This window comes from Telopea speciosissima, chromosome 1, assembly GCF_018873765.1.
Source record: "Telopea speciosissima isolate NSW1024214 ecotype Mountain lineage chromosome 1, Tspe_v1, whole genome shotgun sequence".
In the NCBI taxonomy this organism is placed as follows: domain Eukaryota; kingdom Viridiplantae; phylum Streptophyta; class Magnoliopsida; order Proteales; family Proteaceae; genus Telopea; species Telopea speciosissima.
This window is the reverse complement of record NC_057916.1, coordinates 71,678,913-71,699,485: the sequence shown is the minus strand read 5'-3', so window position 1 is coordinate 71,699,485 and position 20,573 is coordinate 71,678,913. Positions and strand designations below refer to the sequence as shown.

At 40.2% G+C, this 20,573-nt stretch overlaps 1 protein-coding gene across 1 annotated transcript; it reads right to left on the bottom strand.

Annotated features, from left to right (window-relative positions):
• Positions 1-1,158: 1,158 nt before the first annotated feature.
• Positions 1,159-1,716, bottom strand: LOC122656713 (pEARLI1-like lipid transfer protein 1). Its single transcript, XM_043851333.1, has one exon. The coding sequence runs from the start codon at positions 1,710-1,712 to the stop codon at positions 1,197-1,199; it is 516 nt and encodes a 171-aa protein (XP_043707268.1). The 5' UTR covers positions 1,713-1,716; the 3' UTR covers positions 1,159-1,196.
• Positions 1,717-20,573: the final 18,857 nt, after the last annotated feature.

The window sequence follows — 20,573 nt, the reverse complement described above, 5'->3', positions numbered from 1 at the left end:
AAGGTAAATATAGGGTGAAGAAGGTATGACCAAGTTGATGTAAATGAACTTATCCAATTGGTGTAACAATTGTTTGCTCAGTTGGTCGGTGGCTTGCCAGTAGAGTGCAACCCTCCTATTGTAGCATTAGTTAAAATCTCTTGTAGTTGTAGTTAAAGTCTCATTTGACAGTAAGATAAGGTAGACCAAACCAAAAAAATAAATAAAAAGAATAGCCTATACGATTGCAACTAACCAATTAAATCACGCAAACAAGAATTAGAATACCCAAAAAAGTGGTTACTTGGAGTTGGGGCCAAGTGATTAGGTTGTTTTGGGTAGTTCTTTCTTGTGTTATAGAAGCAGTTTAAGTGGTTAGGGATTGTAGGGGTGTGGTCCTTTGACCAGTCTTCTCAGTCGGCTAAGTTCTCTCAGGTAGGCCCTGATGTCTGGTGTCTCTAAATGTTTTGGGCTGACATTGTCCTTGTTTCCTATTGTTTTGGGCTGATGTTGTCCTTGTTTCCTATTAGGATCTCCAACTTGATTCGTCTGTAGGGATAGGTTGGTTTTTTTGTGTGGGGCTCTCTCCATGTTTTTTTTTATTTTTATTATTTTTTTATTTTTTATTTTTATCTTTCCTATATATCTTTTCCTCTTTTTTTGGAGAGAGATTTTTGTGCTTCATTGAATATATATTTTAAGGCTAAATATTTTCTGTTCCAGACGCAGGCTGCGCCTAGACATATGGGGGTGGGTGAAATGATCACCCTGCCCCCCTGAATGGCAGGCCTGGATGTAGACTGCGCTGCGGCATAGAGAACATCAGCCCATATTTTAACCATCAGAAAAACAAACGCAAAACAATCATAGTTGTCTAACACAGAGCCCGGAAACATACTTAGAATGTAGAATGAATCAATACGACGCAAGACAAATCAAATAAATAAAAAGCTAGCTTTTATTAATAAGAGAATCACTTTATTCGAACAAGTTTTTACTTGTTGCAGTACAACACACTAATTACCATTACAAGGGGACTAGTGAAGCTCTAGAGGAATATACAACACGATTAAATGAGGAACAATAATTCCTCAAATCATCCTATCATAACCATTCCAAAGTCTTAAAACAGAAAGACAGGAATAGAAGTGCAGGAAAATAAAGCTAAATTAAAGTATAGATATAATAAGGTGACACACACACACACACGCGTACGCCTAAGAGCACTGGTAGCCGGATGGGACGTTCTTTCCACAATAATTCAAAAGCAAGCTCAAGGAGACAGGGACGTTAAGGTTAATGCCCAAGAGATTGGCCTTGATGGCAGTGCAAAGGCAAACAGCCGCATCAAGATCAACCAGATTCTGAACGAGACTGCAGCAAGAGCTAGTGGGTTGGGTTCCCAAAGTTACGTTGAGTAAGCTCTGCAGCACGTTGGCACAAACACCCAGCTTAAGGGTGTCTATAGGGCAACCGGTAGACGATGGTGGTGGTGGGCTAGATGACTTTGGTGGTGATGGTGGTGGGTTAGATGACTTTGGTGGTGGTGGTGGTGGTGACTTAGGTGACTTTGGTGGTGACTTTGATGGTGACTTTGGTGGTGAAGGTGATGGTTTGCAATGGGTACACTTTGGTGGTGGTGGTGGTGGGCAATAGGTAGACGAGACCAAAGTGAAGAAGAGGATGTTGAGCATAAGGAGAAGGGCAGTTGATGATGCAGCCTTGGAAGCCATGATCGATCTGATCAAGAAGTAGTAGTAGTACACCCTAGAGAATAAATAAAGCTCAAGTGCACAAGTAATAGGGTTGTAAATGGGATACAACACTAATTAAGGTGTTCTGAGGTGAGAATGTTGATGGGGGTTTGGTCTGGGTTTTATAGATGGAGATTTGGAATATAAAATTGTAATTTTGTGGTGGCACATTGACTAATTGGATCAACCAATGCCACATGCATGCATGGCAACGCACGCAAGTGGAGGACGCGTAGGGCCCTAATTGGAGAGAGAAGATTAGATGAATAAGCATTCTTATATCAGTTGACACTACTCTAACAAGAAAAAATCTCCGCTTTAAGTTTCAGCGATGAAACTAGATATTTGAAACGGTTGAACTTGGTCGAATTATCCGGATTGGCCGTAACTCGATTAGGCCAGATAAGGATTTTTATCCCAAACGATTTCGAGTCAACTCATTCCAATTGTCAAGCTTGCCCTGGCAAGTGACTCACAACATAGGATCTTTGTCTCATCCAGTTCCCCAGTACCTCGAACACCCGCCCGGGGGGGGGGGACCACCCTACCCCTATCCCAACACTTTGCCCGGGTGGGGTCCACCTCCTCCCCCTCCTATTAAAGGCACTGGGAACTGAGTCGGGCAGGGAGCTGAAGGAGATATTTTTTGGATCTTTATCCCCTTCAGTTCCATGCCATGCCCAGTTCCCCAGTCCCTTCAATAAGGGGGTGGACCCCATCCGGGCAGAGGTAGGGTGGTCATTGCGTCCCCCTTGTGTGCATATTGAACGCTCATTACAGCTGGGATAACCCTTACATGCCATGTAAGAAGAGAGAAAAAGGCATTGTATGGATGTGTTTTTGAGGACCATATGGGTACGTTGGTATAATTCCTTTGTAGAGATTTACTATAAATATGTAGCAAGAGTTCTTTCTGTTAGGAATTAACAATGCAACAGAATAGCGATTTGCAAAAGAAAAACGTAGAAGAAGGTCACACACCACAAACACAGCTTTATGTGTTTCACCCAAGGTGGGCCACGCCCACGGCCAAGCGATAAGTTGAGCTTCCACTATTTCTATGATAATGATACAAGCCCTAAACCCCTATATATAGCGTCTCGTGGAGTACAATATAAACAAACCTTAATCTCTAAAAGTATAAAATTGCCTTTAGTATAAACGACTTCGGGGAAGAATCACCGGTTCTTCTTGGCTTAAGCTGAGATCAAGCTTCACCAATAACACTGTCTTTGTAATGTAATATGAAAGAGTTGTGAGGACGAGTGACTGTAATCCTATTCTTTATTGATAGTGAAGCAGATCTCATCACCACGGACGTAGATAATCTTGGTGAACCACATAAATCCTTGTGTTTGTTGTATAATTGTTGTTTGTAATTTCTATTCTTTTCTACATCATTTTAGGATTCGTTTTTTCAACAAAAATCACACATCATATATAGATGCCATTGATCAAAATGTCCTTATAAATTTGATTATTTTTCCACACCTACTTAAAGTACAAAACATGGAATGCCAAAGATGTTATCCATAAAATGTTCATACATATAAGAAGAAACGATTAGATTTGGAGGGACCTACACCTAGTGCAGCTCTATTTGACAATTAAGGCTGCATCACCCCTCCCAGTTTCACACCCTACGTGAACTTCCCTTCCCATTATCACTAGTAATTAATGTCAATCCATCAGTATTCCTTCCTTCTAGATTCTGCTCCTTTACACAGACAGAGAGAGAGAGAGAGAGAGAGAGAGAGAGAGAGAGAACTATTTCGTAGCCCATCAATCAAAAACCACATGTTGTCGGTATTGTTTTTGGTACATTCACAGTCATCATAAGTCAACTTTGCGTTACATTTCCGCCTTTTAGTGATATATCGTTTAGTGTTGACTATGCGTTTGGCCACTTTTTTTCTTAACTCTACTCAGAAAACGGAATGCCCTGATTTTCCTGTTACGTCTACTTCAATTTGGCTTGGCTCTTGGCCTTGGCATGTTATCACAACTCAGAAACGTGTGGGCACGGGACCATAGTTGCATGTAAGGGTGTTAAAACGGTTTGGTTCAATTTGGTGCAAGTGTTTTTTAGGTGAAATTAAAATCGAATTGTTTACTAAACAGTTTCATATCTTGAAATGAAAACCATTTATAAACAGAAAAAAAATGCTTTGCATTGCTTTAATCTTGCAGTGCCTTGCAGTTCGGGTTTGAGAGTTCGACAAGTGGAAGATGCAACATCCAATGGTGCCAAGATTGAGAACAAAAAAAATTGGGTCAATCGAGCTTACACTATCCACGTGTCAAGCTCTCAGGCCCGAACTGCAAGATGAAGGAATTGCAGAGAGTTTTAATCCTTTATAAACGGTTTCAATTTTGTAAGGTTTTAATAACTTTGTTTTATTCACATGGCCACTTTCCCATAACATGTCTTTTAAATTTTTTTCTTCAAATGGAAGTATGAATTGAATTCTTATATATGTTTTCTTTAAATAATTGTTTATTTGTATCATTATATATTTACTAATTATTTATTGTTTTCATTAATGCTTAATTAGAGCCATTATATATTGTTAATATTTGTTTCAATTTAAATGATTTACTATTGGTTTAAACGATTTGGTTCGGTTTAAACCGTTTAACTAAATTGTCTCAATTTTAATTAAAACCAAAACAAACAATTTGTTAAACGGTTTCACAGATTCGGTTTGATTTTGACACCCTTAGTTGCATGTGGATCATCACATCTATAATGATATGGGACCAAACACGTCAAAGAGTTTATAATCTCGCCGACTTGGGCTGTATATTATAAAAATGAGGTATGAAAATTATATGAAATAGTGATCAATATACCAATTTCTAAATTGGTTCGGACTTCAAAACTGAATAAACTCCATGAGACAAATATTGAAGGTCTCATCAATAAGAGTCACCCAAATGCATATGCTTCACCTAAAGAAGCTCATTTGGGACTGGGTCAAAATGTCCCAAGTCACTTACACAAGGCTTCGTAACTGAATGAGACTCTACTAGTAAATAATGTGTGTATTTTTAACAGACCTCAGTTATTGAAGGAGGTAAATACAACACATAGCCTCAGTAATCAGAAGGAGGCTGATAGCCAAAGTGTGCATACATAATAAATAAATGACCATAACACAATGATGCATAAGAATTCTTGAGAATAAAATGAAACAAAGTTAAAAAAAGTCAGTTGCGATTGATTACAGAAACCAGAAAGCTCCCACTAACAAAATGCTTCAAAGGATCTAACTAATCCTATATCAATTAGTAACATTTCTCCTGGGAAACTTTAGGAGTTAAGCCCTTAGTTAGTGAATCAACAATCATGCTAGTTATGTGCTTTGAGCCTGAAGTACTTCTATCGTTATTAGAGGAACGAAGTGCAGCAGAGTTTTCATATAATATCCTCAATGGATAAGATATAGACTAGGCAATATGAAGCCCTGAGATGAAACTCCTCAACATATCCAGATGTGGACTTTTAGGTCATCTTGGTAGATACCCTAGGTGCTGCACCAGTATTGCTCAATTATCTACCAAGCACACTACTAAAATAAGCAATATCAGGTTGTGTGCATACTTGAGTATACATCAAGCTACCAACAACAGGCACGTAAAGATATTATTCATCTGAGTACGCTCCAAGTCATTCTAGGGACATTGAGTTTTGACAAATTTGTTCCCTCTCATAACCAGTGTCTTAGTAGGGGAGCAAGCTTGCATAACAAATCTTTTCATTACCCTTTCAATATATGCTTTTTGAGACAAAATGAGAATGCCGCAAGATCAATTATGGTGCATCTCAATGTCCAGAACACATGGCTAGATAACAATCGTTTTGTCTCATGTAGAAGAGTGACATTATTACTTGCAACAAAAATATCATCATTATAAAGTACAAGAAAGATGAGCATATTCCCATTGATATTCAAATAAATGCACTAGTCCACAACATTTTCTTTGTTACACTTCAATTGGGAATGGCAATATGACCTGAAACCCTTTGATCTTTCAGAATATCCAATAGGAAAAAAATTCTATCACTCTCCTACACTTACCTCATATTTACTCAAACTCCCCTACTCAAAAGTTTATTTTCTGATTTCCCCAAGAAAAGAAAACTTACACCTCTTCTTCCTCCTTGTTAATTCTAAATTCCTAAATTACCCTTCTTTCATATTATCTCCTCTTCTTGTTCAAGTGTAGAGGTCATCTCTACAAGTCCTTGTTCTAACTTTTGAGCATTATAGAAGGTCTTAAAGAGATCAAATTGAATAAAAAATGACTGCATGATTTACGATACAAGAAATGCATCGGCCATTTTCACCTCTATTTCACTTGACTTGGTGATATAATTACTCATTTTCAGTATATAATCACAAACTCCACTCACACCACTTAACGAGTGGATGTAATTATATATATAAGTGCACTTCTCATTCTTATCATGAATAAGAAATTCCTTAGCACTCTAAGTCGAAGTGACACTTTTCTTGATGGTCTTATTCATTGTGAATTTCTTGATGATCAGACACAACCGATTTAACTCCTCCCACTTTTCATATAGAGCTTCAGCTACAGCCGAGCTATTAGGTTTGGGAGGCTCATTAACACCAAGAGAAAAGTATATTCTCATAATTTCCAAAGAAACATAAAAAATTTTCGTTTCATTTCTTAAAATTATAACCATTCAAGACTATTGATGGAAGACATTTGGGAAGTCAAAGTTGGTAAACATAATCATAAGTATTTACCAAAATATACAATATGCAAGAACAAACGACATAACAATATCCCAATTTTAATTTTAATGTACTTAAATATGAATACTTGAGCCATTAATTAGATTTATCCTAGTCTTATTTTCAATAACCATAGGAAAACCAAGGTTGGGGAAAAATCCGGTGTCATTAAGATCACACATGTGGAGGCGAGTGATGTCAACATTTAGTGGACTCTTTCACATGGAAGGTAAGACACTTGAAACAGTACAACTCAGAAGATTTCATCACATGTGGTGGCAAGATAAAAACCTCTGAAGCTACAAAGCCCAAAACGTCACCTTCACACTGTCAAGCGAGACCTACTAAACGAAGACTCCCCTATGGTAGCAGGAGCACATTGTTCGCCCTATGATCTCCATGATTGCAATCCATACAACACTGCCAACAACGATACCACAACCTGAGCAACTAGCCCACTGAGTGGAAGCATCATCACCAAAATCATGAAACTCCATTGGCAAGGATTGCTATCAAAGCCTATGGGTTTAAACTTGGGGTGCTTACAATAAAATGGTCTATTTCATCAGCATTTAACTTCGATCATGTGACCATTGAGGAGGGATCAGGTGGCAATTCGCTGGAAGTATATTTGGGTGGCGTGGTAATAGGCAACACTACCGCTTCATCCCTTGTGATAGATGTATCTCTAATACGTGTTCTATGGGGATTGAATTGATGGATCAAGATGGGTTCATGGAAGAGGGAGGCACCATCTATATTGATCTTAATGGTCACCAAATTGTGTTAGATGGAGTCGAATCGTTGGATGCTAAGATGACCGTGTTGGGAGATCCGTTGCAAGCTTCACTGACCCATCTGGATCCCCAATCTGAGTTGGCATAGGATCTTCCAATTAATAATCCAAATGGGGATGTGGTGATAACTTCACCTAATGTGGATGATAGTTCTTTTGTCTCATAATAGTAGGAGAGATTTTGGATCAAGAGAGTCTTTCCTTAGCTACTACGAATCGTTGGGTGTAAGTACCTCGGTCCCCGGTAACGGGGTTTCCTCAGCCTTATTGGCGACAGACTATTGGTCTGATGTTATGGGGGTATATTTTGATACATCATCATGGGGTAAGGGTCATACTTCATAAAAATATTAAAATAAAATGGGGAGTCGCCACCTAGGGTTAGGGCCTAGGACCCAATGGGTGGAGCCCTGTCCGTTATGAATGAAAACGGGCTACATGATTCCATATGGTCTGGTAAGAGATTTGGGTAAGGGGTCAAGTTACAAGCATGGGAAGGTGTTAGGCACCCATCTTGCTCAACCAAAACCGGTCTTTCTGTTATAGATGCTGAAAGGGCGAATATTCTCTCTTTCTATGACAATGAGGCTATATAATGTACATTATACCTATTTACACTATATACATTAAAACGGGAAAACACAAAAGACTACATTGTAACGACAAAAATGTAATGATTATACCTTCATAGGGGTATACCTCAGATCTTGACAAACCCCTGGCTCAAGGGAAGACGGATGAATGGACCAACACCGGTTCTTTGAACAAGGTAACGGCTCTCTGGAAGTGTCTTTCGTTATTTGTAAACGGACAAAATAATGGCTAATAAAAAGGAAGTTGCGTTATCTGTAAGCAGATAGAATAATGGCTATATGAAGAAAGTTTCGTTATCTGTAAGCAGACAGAATAACGGCTTGACTAGGATGGGATCACTCTTCGGATGTGTGGGTAATTGACGAATCTACCTACCACTCGAAACACCACTAAAAACTCGCTCACAAAAGCCTGAAAGAGGGTAAAAATCGGATTGGGAGGGTCTCCCTAGGCTTGGAATTGCTTGAAATGAGGGAAGGATGACCCTCTTATTTATAGGGGGTGTCCCACACTCACGGCGCCGTGGAGGACCTCCACGACGCCGTGGATGACATCATCCTGCTAACATCGTAGCTCTCCGGAGCAGCGTGGTTTCGTACCCTACTGCCGTAGGAGGCCTCCACAGGGCTGTGGGGCACTGTCCACGGCACCGTGGACACTGTGGTCCCCCTGTTTCCACTTTTTGAGCTGAAATGGGCTTTTTTGGTGTTTAGAGTATGTCTGGGCCCTGTCTTTCTGGTCTTACGAAAGGGAAAAGGGTGCGACGTCCATCATCCATGTCCCGTCATCATCATCACCAGGAGTGGTGGCAAAATTTCAGTGTCTACAGTTTGCCCCTCTTTGGCCGAGGCCTGTACCAACAGTCGAAGGGTAAAGACAAAAGACCAACTAATTTTGTCATCAAGAGCATGTACTGCTGATGCTTTACTCAAAGGCGGCAGAGTTGCCAAAACAAGCGGTTAATCACGATGAAATCCTTCAATAAACCTCAAAAAAAGAAAAACTCGAGAAAAACCAAATCTTTATTATGTGAGGGTAATATGATACCACTCAACCAGAGTGGCCAAACAAGCGGTTAATTGAGATGAAATCTTTCGATAAACCTCAAAAGAAAAAATTCGAAAATAACCAAATCTTCATGGGTTAAATGACAACACCGCTCATTCGGCAACTCAAAGTAATTTCATTCCACACTCTTTTATCGGGTGACCCATCCGGTCATACGTCTAAGAGTAACGGTCTTCATTCTGTCATTCCACACTCTTTTATCAGGTGACCTATCCGGTCACACGTCTAAGAGTAACGGTCTTCATTCTGTCATTCCGCACTCTTTTATCGAATGACCTATCCAGTCACACGTCTAAGAGTAATGAGTAATGGTCTTCATTCTGTCATTCCGCACTCTTTTATCGGGTGACCCATCTGGTCACATGTCTAAGAGTAACGGTCTTCATTCTGTACTCTTCTGGTAAGTGACCTTTCAGTCTTTTACTTGAGAGTAACAGGCGACCCGAATGGTCAGAAATCAAAGACTTAGACGGCCAGGAATCTTTTGCTAAATTTTGAAGAATCATTCGTTAAATCTTGAAGAAGATTCAGACGGGTTGGAATCATTTGTTAAATCTAGAAAAAGATTTGGACGAGCTAGAAGTTAATGAGGAAATGACTCCACTTAACCGATAGAGAATGCATGAGGGTGATATGGCACCGCTTGTTCGAGAATCAAGTTTTGAGGGTGATACGGCACCGCTCAACCGATGGGTTGATACTTTTAAACACATAGTCGGGACAAAACCCTAAAATACTGGCTCAGCCTTTTAAACATATTGGTGAATTCTAAAATGCTGGCTCAGCATTTTAAACACATAGATCGAGACAAAACCCTAAAATACTGGTTCAATATTTTAAACATATTGGCGAAACTCTAAAATGCTTGCTTAGAAATTTAAATACATAGGTTGGGACAAAACCCTAAATTGCTGGCTCAACATTTTAAACATATTGGCGAAACTCTAAAATGCTGGCTCAACATTTTAAATACATAGGTTGGGACAAAACCCTAAAATGCTAGCTCAGCATTTTAAACATATTGGTGAAACTCTAGAATGCTGGCTCAACATTTTAAACATGTAGATCGGGATAGATCCCTAACATGTTGGCTCAGCATTTTAAACACATTGACGAAACTCTAAAATGCTGGCTCAGCATTTTAAACACATAGATCGAAATAGAACCCTAAAATGCTGGCTCAGCATTTTAAATATATTAGCGAAACTCTAAAATGCTGGCTCAACATTTTAAACATATTGGCGAAACTCTAAAATGATGGCTCAGCATTTTAAACACGTACATCGGGGCAAAACCTTAAAATGCCGGCTAGGGGCACCTACGAGTGTGTGTTTTCATTTATTTTTTTACACATATATTCACACATATGTGTATAATTTTTTTTTTTATGGCGCCGTGCGGGTCTCACTGCACCGTGGCAACACTCCACGGCGCCGTGGCTCCAGTCATCCCTGTCTATATATAGGGGGTCCCTCTTGATAATTTTTATCCTTTTGGACCCCTAGACTCTGTCATTTTTGCCCCTTTTTTGCTACTTTCGAGTGAGATGGCTTTTCGTAGACGTCCTCGTCAGTCTTCACACGGCCCTCTTTTGGGCAAGATCGATGCGAACGATCGGGAGGGCTGGTACCCATCCGGACCGACGCTGAGGGATACTTCGCGCCACATTTGTTGTGCCATCTAGGGGCAGTCGCAGGCGGTAAGCACACTTACCCTATCTTTTCTGTTGATTAATGCCATCGTAGGACTTATTTATTAATTACTATCATGAACCCCTAAGACTCGTAAACCAAGGCAAAGCCCTAATACCGTAACTTAGGCATTTCTAGGCACATAAACTGAGGCAAAACCAACTTAGACATTTTTAAGCCCGCGAAACTAAACAAAGAAGTATCATGCCAAATCAGGCATCTTTTGATGTGCAAATCGAGGTAAAGTCGTCGAATACCGAATTGGGTATCTTTTGGCGCACAAATCAAGGTAAAATACTAAAGTACAAACTTAGGCATTTTTTAGGTACGCAAATCAAGACCAAGCCGTCAGATACCAAATAGGACATCTTTTGATGCGTAAATCGAGGTAAAGCCGTCAGATATCAAATCGGGTACCTTTTGGCATGCAGATCGAGGCGAAGCCATCAGATACCAAACCAGATATCTTTTGGCTTGCAAATCGAGGTAAAGCTATCGAATACTAAATCAGGTATCTTTTGGCACACAAATCGAAGCAAAACCTTAAAATACCAACTTAGGCATTTTTAGCTATGCAAAACTAGGCAAAGCCATCCGATACCAAATCGAGCATCTTCTAGTACACAAATCGAGGTAAAGTCGTTGGATACCAAACTGAGTATCTTTTGATGTGCAAATCGAGGCAAAACCCTAAAATACCAACTTGGGCATTTTTTAGGTACGTAAAACTAGGCAAAGCTGTCTAATACCAAACCAAGCATCTTCCAAGGCGTAAATTGAGGTAAAGCTATCGAATACCAAACCAGGTATCTTTTAGTGCATAAATCGAGGCAAAACCTTAAAATACTAACTTAGGCATTTTTAGGTCCGTAAATCAAGACAAATCTGTCAGATGCTAAACCAGCCATCTTTTGACACAAATCGATGTAAACCCCTAAAATACCAACTTAGGCAATTTTTAGGTACGTAAAACTAGGCAAAGCCATCTGATACCAAACTGGGCATCTTCCAGCGCGTAAATTGAGATAAAGCCATCGGATACCAAATCGGGTATCTTTTGGCATGCAAATCGAGATAAAATCGTCAGATACCAAACCAGGTATCTTTTGGCATGCAGATCAAGGCAAAATCCTAAAACACCGACTTTAGCATTTTTAGGCACGTAAATCGAGGCAAAGCTATCATACACTAAATTAGGCATCTTTTGATGCACAAATCGAGGCGAAGCCATCAAATACCAAATCAGGTATCTTTTGGTGCATAAATCGAGGCAAGGTCCCAAAACACCAACTTAGGCACTTTTAGGCACGTAAATCAAAACAGAGCCCTGAAATGTCTGACTCCGTCATTTTTTAGACTTGTATTCTTATTTTCTCTTTATTTATTGGAATCTGGTCCTTTTTTTTCTAATGTTTTTACAGGGTAAGACCCTCCCGATGCCGAAGAAGTATTGTGGCACGGAGAGAGTGCGGGAGTGGCATGGAGAGCTTTGTCCGGAGGTACTATCCCGGGTGAGGCGGACTGGATTGGGGCATATTGCTACCTGCTTCGTCCTACAGCTGGACAGGTTGACAGTTTGGGCTTTAGTGGAGAGGTGGTGGCTGAGCACTCACACTTTCCACCTTTCACTAGGAGAGGTGACTGACACCTTTTGACTTTTACATGATTACGGGAGTTCCCTTTGGAGGGGTGCCCGTGACGCTAGCCCCGGAGGACTAGGAGGACCACCATGATTACTGGAGGAGCATGACAGGGATGCACGTCACTCATAGGGGCCTTCCTGCCGCCATTATGAGGTAGTTCTGGACAGAGAAGGGGGTGACAGACCAGTCGCCCTCCGTGGAGCATGACTAGATGGCCCGATGTTTTCTCCTATATTTGCTGGCCGAGGTCGTGCTCGGTGATATGATCGGGACCGTGACCGTCGACCTTGCCTTTTGCCAATTCTTCGAGGACTTTGACCTCGAGGTAGGGTACGACTGGGGGGTTCGGCTTATGCCCACCTCCTCTACATGATGGACTTCCTAGTCCTAGGTTCTCCGAATCTTATCAGGTGCTCTTATGTCATCTGGGTGAGTTTTATTCCCCTTCAAAAATTTTTTTGACTACTGTCTACCTTCATTTATTGATTTTTTCTTGTTTGTTATATATTTTTTTTCTATTGTTGTTCCCCACAGACATGGAGTTATAAGATTCTGGGCTTCCAGACTCCCTTTTTTAAGGGGGGGAGAGGACCATGGTATCACTTTTCCTAGGGCCGAGCGATGGTCCAAAGGGACTCTCTTGAAGAGCGACCGCCATAAGGATCTTCCTTCTGTTCGGGGCCTCCTGAAAGAGCTACGGCCCGAGGATGTGAGTTCAAGACTACTCTCTTTTATTTTACTCCTGATTTTACATTTATTTTACTTATCAATACTTTTTTTGTTTGGCAGGCCTCGCTTCGACCCTACCTTCTGGAGTATCTCCCTGAGCCTGCCCTATTCGCTTGGGGTTCCGCTCTCTGTTCCTGACAGATCCTCTTCGAGGGTCCGTGGGGGTTCCCCTTCTACCTAGGAGAGCGGGTGTCTTTGCAGTGGTCTGGGGAGAGGCTTATCCCTTGTCTCCCTCCAGCTCGCATGCATACCCCTTCCCTCTTGGAGCCGCATGAGATTGAGCACTTGAGGGCGGGCGAGCCGGTGGTGTAGTTGGCTTCTATTATAGGGGATTATCCCTCCTTCCTCTTTTCGAGAGACTGTCTGCATCCCTCTTACTCCTGAGGGCCCTCGGGTATGATTTCTTTATTCTTTGTTAATTAACCCAGAAATGTTTGAATCATGCTAACTGATTTTGGTTCTTTTGTAGTACCCTGTCCGCCCCCTCTTCCCTGGGAGCTTTGGTCAAGGGCAGTCTTTGCGTGCCTCTCGGATGATAGGGGTAGACCCCGAGGCAGAGACTTCTGGTGGAGTCCCTCCTCTAAGGTTAGCGGGTATGGATGACCACATCCCTTGCTACCGCCCATGGTTCATTAGACATACCGATCCGGGTTGGCCTGATATTGTATTGGGACCTCCCAACTCTCCAGATTGCGACCTAGGTCTCCCTCTTCAGTATGATGGGGTAAGCAAATCCTTTTTGTGTTTATTTAAGTTTGCAAAGTGAAAATCCTCACCTACTTTTCTTTATGCTTTTTTTTTGAGGTGACCGCGGGTTGGTACGCTGATATGCGACGCATGATGGCCAGCATGGATGAGGTCATCATATTAGGAGTAACCTAAAATGCCCTACCCAAAAACCAGCTCGGGTAGGAGCGATGCGCGCTGGTTGGTGTGCAATAAGGAATTAAAGTTGTACCTTCCCTCACAAGATGTCCTTTAGGGGATTGGCAAGCGCTGGATTCTATAATTGGTATCAGAATAGGTGGTCGCGAGTTCGAGTCTCCCCGGTGCCATGGGTGCTCTGTTATTGGGCGTGCATTTGAGGGAGGCAATTATTGGGAGTGACCCAAAATGCCCTGCCCAAATCCTAGTTCGGGCAGGAGCGATGCATGCTGGTTGATGTGCAATAAGGAATTAAAGTTGCACTTTCCCTCACAAGGCATCTTTTGGGGGATTAGCAAGCTCTTGATCCTACCAAATAATGGGAAATTAAAAATTTATCAATGAAATGCAAACAAATAACAAAGATAACACAAGAGATTTATAGTGGTTCGGCCAATACTTGCTTACGTCCACTCCTCTCACCTTAGAGAGAATTTTACTAAAATGAATCTTGAGTATGAGCAAGAGAACTCATACAAATCTTGATTAAGAACAAGAGAACTCAACTAATCTTGATTAAGAGCAAGAGGACTCACACAACGAACTAATCTTGATTAGTGAGCAAGTGGACTCAAACTGTTCTTGATTCCGAGCAAGAGGACTTAACTACACATAAAATGAAAAGTGTACTAAGATTAGGATTACCTCAACCTTAGATGTGTAAAATTATCTTTCACCTTTGAAGCTTGAAGCTAATTGAGGTAGAGTAGTCTTGAGTGTGTGAGCTTGTGATGATTTGACGCTTGAATGCTCACTTAGGCTATTGCAATTAGAGCTTGTGATAAAGTCTCTTAATGATGATTATTAGTAGTCATTAGAACCTTAAATAATAGTGTATTTATAGGCTAGGTAGCTCTAATTAATATGGAAACTGTCTTAAGATTGGATTGATTTAGACAGCCTTAATCCGGTATACCGTTTCCCAATCCGGTATGCCGGTTCACCAAATTTCCTAATATGAAACAAGGTGTAACGGTCAAATTACAACAGTTATGTCTTGATCCGGTATGCTGGATTATGATCCGGTATGCCCGTTCAGGGTGAAACACAGCAAGCCTTTGATCCAGTATGTTGGATTTCAATTCGACGTATGCTAGAAGCCTATTGTAGGCAATTTCCTGAGATTGCAACACTGATCCGGTATGCCGTTTTAGATCCGGTATACCGGTTCACCAAATTTCTGCTGAAATTTATTAAGTCATTTGATTCGGTATACCTTTTCACCAAATTTCTGCTGAAATTTGTTAAGTCCTTTATTGGACTTAGTTGGATGATTCCAAACGAGTTTAGTCACATGGATTGGGTTTAATTTAAACCTCCTAAAGTCCATCTAAATGAATGCATGCTTGTGTGTGCATTACATCAATTGTGACTTTAATTATGATACAACTTGATACAAATTAAACAAGTTTTATGAGGTCTTGTATCCCATTTGATTGAAGATAAGTCTTGAGTTGTGTTCTTCTATTCAAATATCTTAAAAGCTTTGACTTGGTACATCAATCTTTTAAGTGCTCACCCTTACTTGATGTTCCGCTCTTATCTATGCATCTTTTAGACAAGAGTTAGTACAATTCAGTTTATTTGTTATCATCAAAACATTTATATTATCATGATAGATGATTGGAGTTTATGTATGCGGACTTTTCCTCAACAATCTTTCCCTTTTTGATGATGACAAATATTAACCAAACATAATGCAATATTCAATAAAACATTAATTGCATAATAAGTTCAAAGAAAAAAACTACAACTTTTTCTTCCCATTTCTCTCCCCCTTTGACATGATCAAAAAGCGGGGATAGAAAGGAAAAGAACTTAATAAAAATTTGGTCCCCAAAGTGTGTTGGGTCCATCGATGTTAGTATCATACCTTTCTCTTGGTTTCCAGATCATTTGGTTACCATTTGCATTTTGGTTGCTATACCAATTTGGGTATGATTGGGAGTTCCAAGGTCTTTGGTTTTGAGGTACCTTATGTGGTCTTTGCATTTTGGGAGGATCTCTCCTATATTGATCATAATAAGGTCTTCTAGATTTGTAATATGCTTGATTCGTATTCTTTGATCCCATGTACTAATTTTTCCATCGAGTATAATGGCAGTCTCAAATTGAATGTCCCTTTTTGTTGTAGTTATTACATACAACAATTTGAGGGGTATTTGGACTTTGAGTCTTCCCTTTGGGATTGGGGTTCTTAACTTGAGGACTTTTCTTCCTGAAATAGCATTCCTCAAGAGAATGTCCCTTCTTTCTGCAGTAGTTACAATATTTATTTTTCTTTTCTCCCTTGCTTGCTATCTTACTTAAACTTGGCTTTTGGGTTTGTTTTGAACTCATGTTCACATCATAGCCTAGCCCTTCCTTGTTGAAAGGTGCTTTGGATGAAAATCCAAGTAAGATATCAAGATTCTTTTTACCATTAGTAAAAGATTCCAAGTCTTTACACAATTTTTCTTTTTCTTCTTCCAAGTCGTTAACTTGAGAATTTAAAGTCGTGTTTTGGTTTTTGAGGGTATTTATCTCTTTTAAGAGATTCTTTTTGATAGTAGCTAATTCCATGCTACTTTGGTAGAGGTCTTTAAAGGCTTCTTCTAATTCTAGAAAAGTCTTATCTTTATGAGATGGAGAAGTGGGGGTTACCTCATTTTGACTTTCTTCATCTTTAATAGCCACAAATGCAAGATTGGTTTGCTCTTCTTTTTGAGAATCTTCGTCTTCCTCTTCTTCATTGCTTGAATCAAAGGAATGTTCAGCTTTGTAGGCCTTCTTGTATTTCTTTATTTTTGGACAGTCTCCCCTGTAGTGTCCTGGTTTCCTACACTCATAGCACACAATGTCTTTTGAAAAAGATTCATTATTTTCTTTAAGAGCATTTTTACCTTTTTGATCTCTTGAGAATCTCCTCTTGTTGAATGAGGTTTTGCCTCTGTTCTTCAGGAACTTTGATAGCTTCTTTGAGAGATATTCGATCTCGTCATCAGATAGTTCTTCATCATCATCATAGATTTCATATGATTTGAACGCTACAACCTTCTTCTTCGGTTCTTTTGGTTCATCCTCCTTGGTGTCCGGTTTGAGTTCCATTTCATGGGTTTGGAGTGATCCCAACAATTCATCTAGACTTAGCTTGTCGATGTCCTTAGATTCTTTGATTGTTGTAGTCTTGGATCTCCATTCCTTTGAGAGAGATCTTAATATCTTTCGAACATTTTCAACATTGGAGTAAATCTTCCCTAAACCTTTCAGCTTGTTTATAATGTTAGTAAAACGAGTAAACATAACATATATGTCCTCATCATTTTTCATTTTAAATATCTCATATTCATTTACAAAAATATCAATCTTAGATTGTTTGACCTTTGAAGTACCTTCATAGGTTACAACGAGTTTGTCAAACATCTCCTTAGCAGAGTCACACATATAAGTCCTATTATATTCCTTCTCTCCCAAAGCACATTAGATGTAACTTATAGCTACATAATTGAGTTGCACTTTTGCTTTACCAGCTCGAGTCCACTCTTCTTTGGGTTTATCTATATTGTTTGGTCCATTCTTGATGACTTTCCATGCATCAATGTTATTGGCACAAACAAAATTCTTGAAGTGATTCTTCCAATAGAAAAATCCTTCACCTTTAAACAGGGTGATCGGAAAATAGTATATCCCTCAATCCTTCGATTGACAGAGGATTCCATGGTCTTAAATTCTTAGTTGGATTGAAAAATAATAACGGTCTTGAGCTCCCACTCTGATACCAAATGTAGGATCACCTGCTTGCCAATCCCCCAAAAGACTTCTTGTGAGGGAAGGTATAACTTTAATTCCTTATTGCATATCAACCAGCGCGCATTACTCTCGCCCGAGCCGGGATCTGGGTAGAGCATTTTGGGTCACTCCCAATAATCCTCCCCCAAATGCACGCCCAATAACAGAGCATCTATGGCACCAGGGAGACTCGAACTCGGGATCAAATGTGAATTCACCTAGACGAGGGTTGAATAGGTGAAAGTAGTGGAATATACCAAATAATGCGGAATTAAAAAGTTATCAATGAAATGCAAACAAATAACAAAAATAACACAAGAGATTTATAGTGGTTCGGCCAATACTTGCCTACATCCACTCCTCTCATCTTAGAGAGAATTTCACTAAAACAAATCTTGAGTATAAGCAAGAGAACTCGTACAAATCTTGATTAAGAGCAAGAGCACTAAACTAATCTTGATTAAGAGCAAGAGGACTCACACAATGAACTAATCTTGATTAATGAGCAAGAGGACTCAAGCTGCTCTTGATTCCGAGCAAGAGGACTCAACTACACATAAAATAAAAAGTGTACTAAGATTAGGATTACCTCAACCTTAGATGTGTAAAACTATCTTCCACCTTTGAAGCTTGAAGCTAATTGAGGTAGAGTAGTCCTGAGTGTGTGAGCTTGTGATGATTTGATGATTGAATACTCACTTAGGCTATTGCAATTAGAGCTTGTGATGAAGTCTCTTAATGATGATTATTAGTAATCATTAGAGCCTTAAACAATAGTGTATTTTTAGGCTAGGTAGCTCTAATTAATATGAAAACTGTCTTAAGATCGGATTGATTTAGACAGCCATAATCCGGTATACTGTTTCCCAATCCAGTATGCCAGTTCACCAAATTTCCTTATATGAAACAAGGTGTAACGGTCAAATTACAAGAGCTTTCCTTGAGAAGATGCTAACATGCAAGCCTGAAATTCTTTAATAGTTGGGGCTATCCTGACCTTTCCAAAATGGAAGACATGTAATTAAGGATCCCAACATTTGGATGCTTCTCTGAGTAGATTATGATGGAGCTTGAAAATCTGATTCTCCCAAGTATCGATAAATTGAGATCGCCCAACAACATAGGACCATTCACATGCATACGAAGGGTCCATTGACGTAACTGTTTGCCTAGCCCTTCTTTCTTTGGTCCTCGCATTATCCCTGCGTCAAGGATCCTGTTAGCACCTTGGACATTAATAAGTCTTCAGCTAATAACCAGCCCCTGACAACCCTAGGTACACTATAAGTCAAAAGGACAGATTTTAAAGACCAAGTGGCGGGATCTACCGCATTTGCAGGGGACGCCGGTTGGCGGGATTATGGAATGGGCTAACATAATGCCCTCTTTTTTTTGTTATTTTTTTTCCTTTTTTTTTTGAGACCTCACTCGAACACGCCGAGTTGCCTATGCATCCCTTAAGAGGAATCAGGTCGAACGTAGTTCAAGTTAATCAGAGGATTTAAACCAACCCCGAAAATCTTCCCTCTCAAGGTCAGTGAGATGCACCGCTTTGCCTGGCAATATTGCTCTCGCTCTGTGAGGACCACTTCAATTGGGTCAGAATTCTCCCCTTGGGTCATGTATCGGGGCCCTTTGCTTCCTCCTTCTTTGATGTTTGGAGAGCGTACCCCCTTGTAGGACACTCTACCCATTCTTTGCTGATCTGACTTTCACTCCCTTTTCCTCATTCATTCATCTTCTGGTAGATGATTGCCAAACAATACTCAAAAGGTAGGAACTTGAACTTCCACAGGTAAAATGGCCTCTACTCCATATGTTAGAGAATGCGGAGTTGCCCCAGCTGAGGTCCGAATTGATGTTTGGTAAGCCCATAAGGCTAGTGGGAGCTTCTCTTCCCAGTCATTGTGTGCATCTGTCAGCTTCTACAATATGACTTTCACATTCTTGTTAGTCGCTTCCACTGCTCCGTTGGTTTGAGACCTGTAGATAGTGGACTTATGCCTTTTATGCCAAATTTAGCACAAAGCTCTTCCACCTTTCCTTGGAAATGCAAGCCTTGATCTGAAATCCATTGTTGAAGTACACCATACCTGTAGATGATGTTTTGTTTTATGAACTTTGCTACCTCAGCAGCGGTTAGGACCACATAATATTGAGCCTCCACCCACTTGGTGAAATAGTCGATGGCGAGCTCGTGTCCATTGAAAGCCTTTGGATTTATCTTTCCTATCACGTCTATTCCCTAAGTAAGAAAGATGGTCATAGGGCATTCAACGAATGTAACCCTGTAGGAGAAATGTGTACAAATATTTGACATCAGTGGCATCCCTTGACGAAAGTGGCACAGTCGACTTCCGTCGTTGCCCAACAGTACTCCATTTTGAGCATTTTCTTGGTAAGCATCCTTGCGATCATATGGGGTCTGCAGATCCCTTGGTGAATTTCTTCCATAATGATCTGAGCTTGTTCCTTACCTGCGCATAGCAGTTGAATGCCATCATAAGACCTTTTATACAACAGGCTTCCTTGGAGAATGAATCGAGTAGCATGCTTTCGTAGATGCTTCTTCTCTCCTTCTATGAAGTATTTAGGGTATTTCCTATCAGCTCATACTAGGGGCCTCCCATTCTTGGTGAGTAGATCAACTGGCTCTTCGTATGCTGGGCCAATTCCCTCTCTTCTTTTTTTTTGTGCTCCTTTTTTGGAATTCTCATTCATCATCAATTTTTTTTTGCTTTTTTTTTTTTTTTGAATTCTCATTCAATTTTTTTTTTTGCTCTTTTCTTTCTCAGAAGCTTGAAAATGGGTTCACACGTCGTAGTTAAGCGAGATATGAATCTACTGATGTATTGGATGCG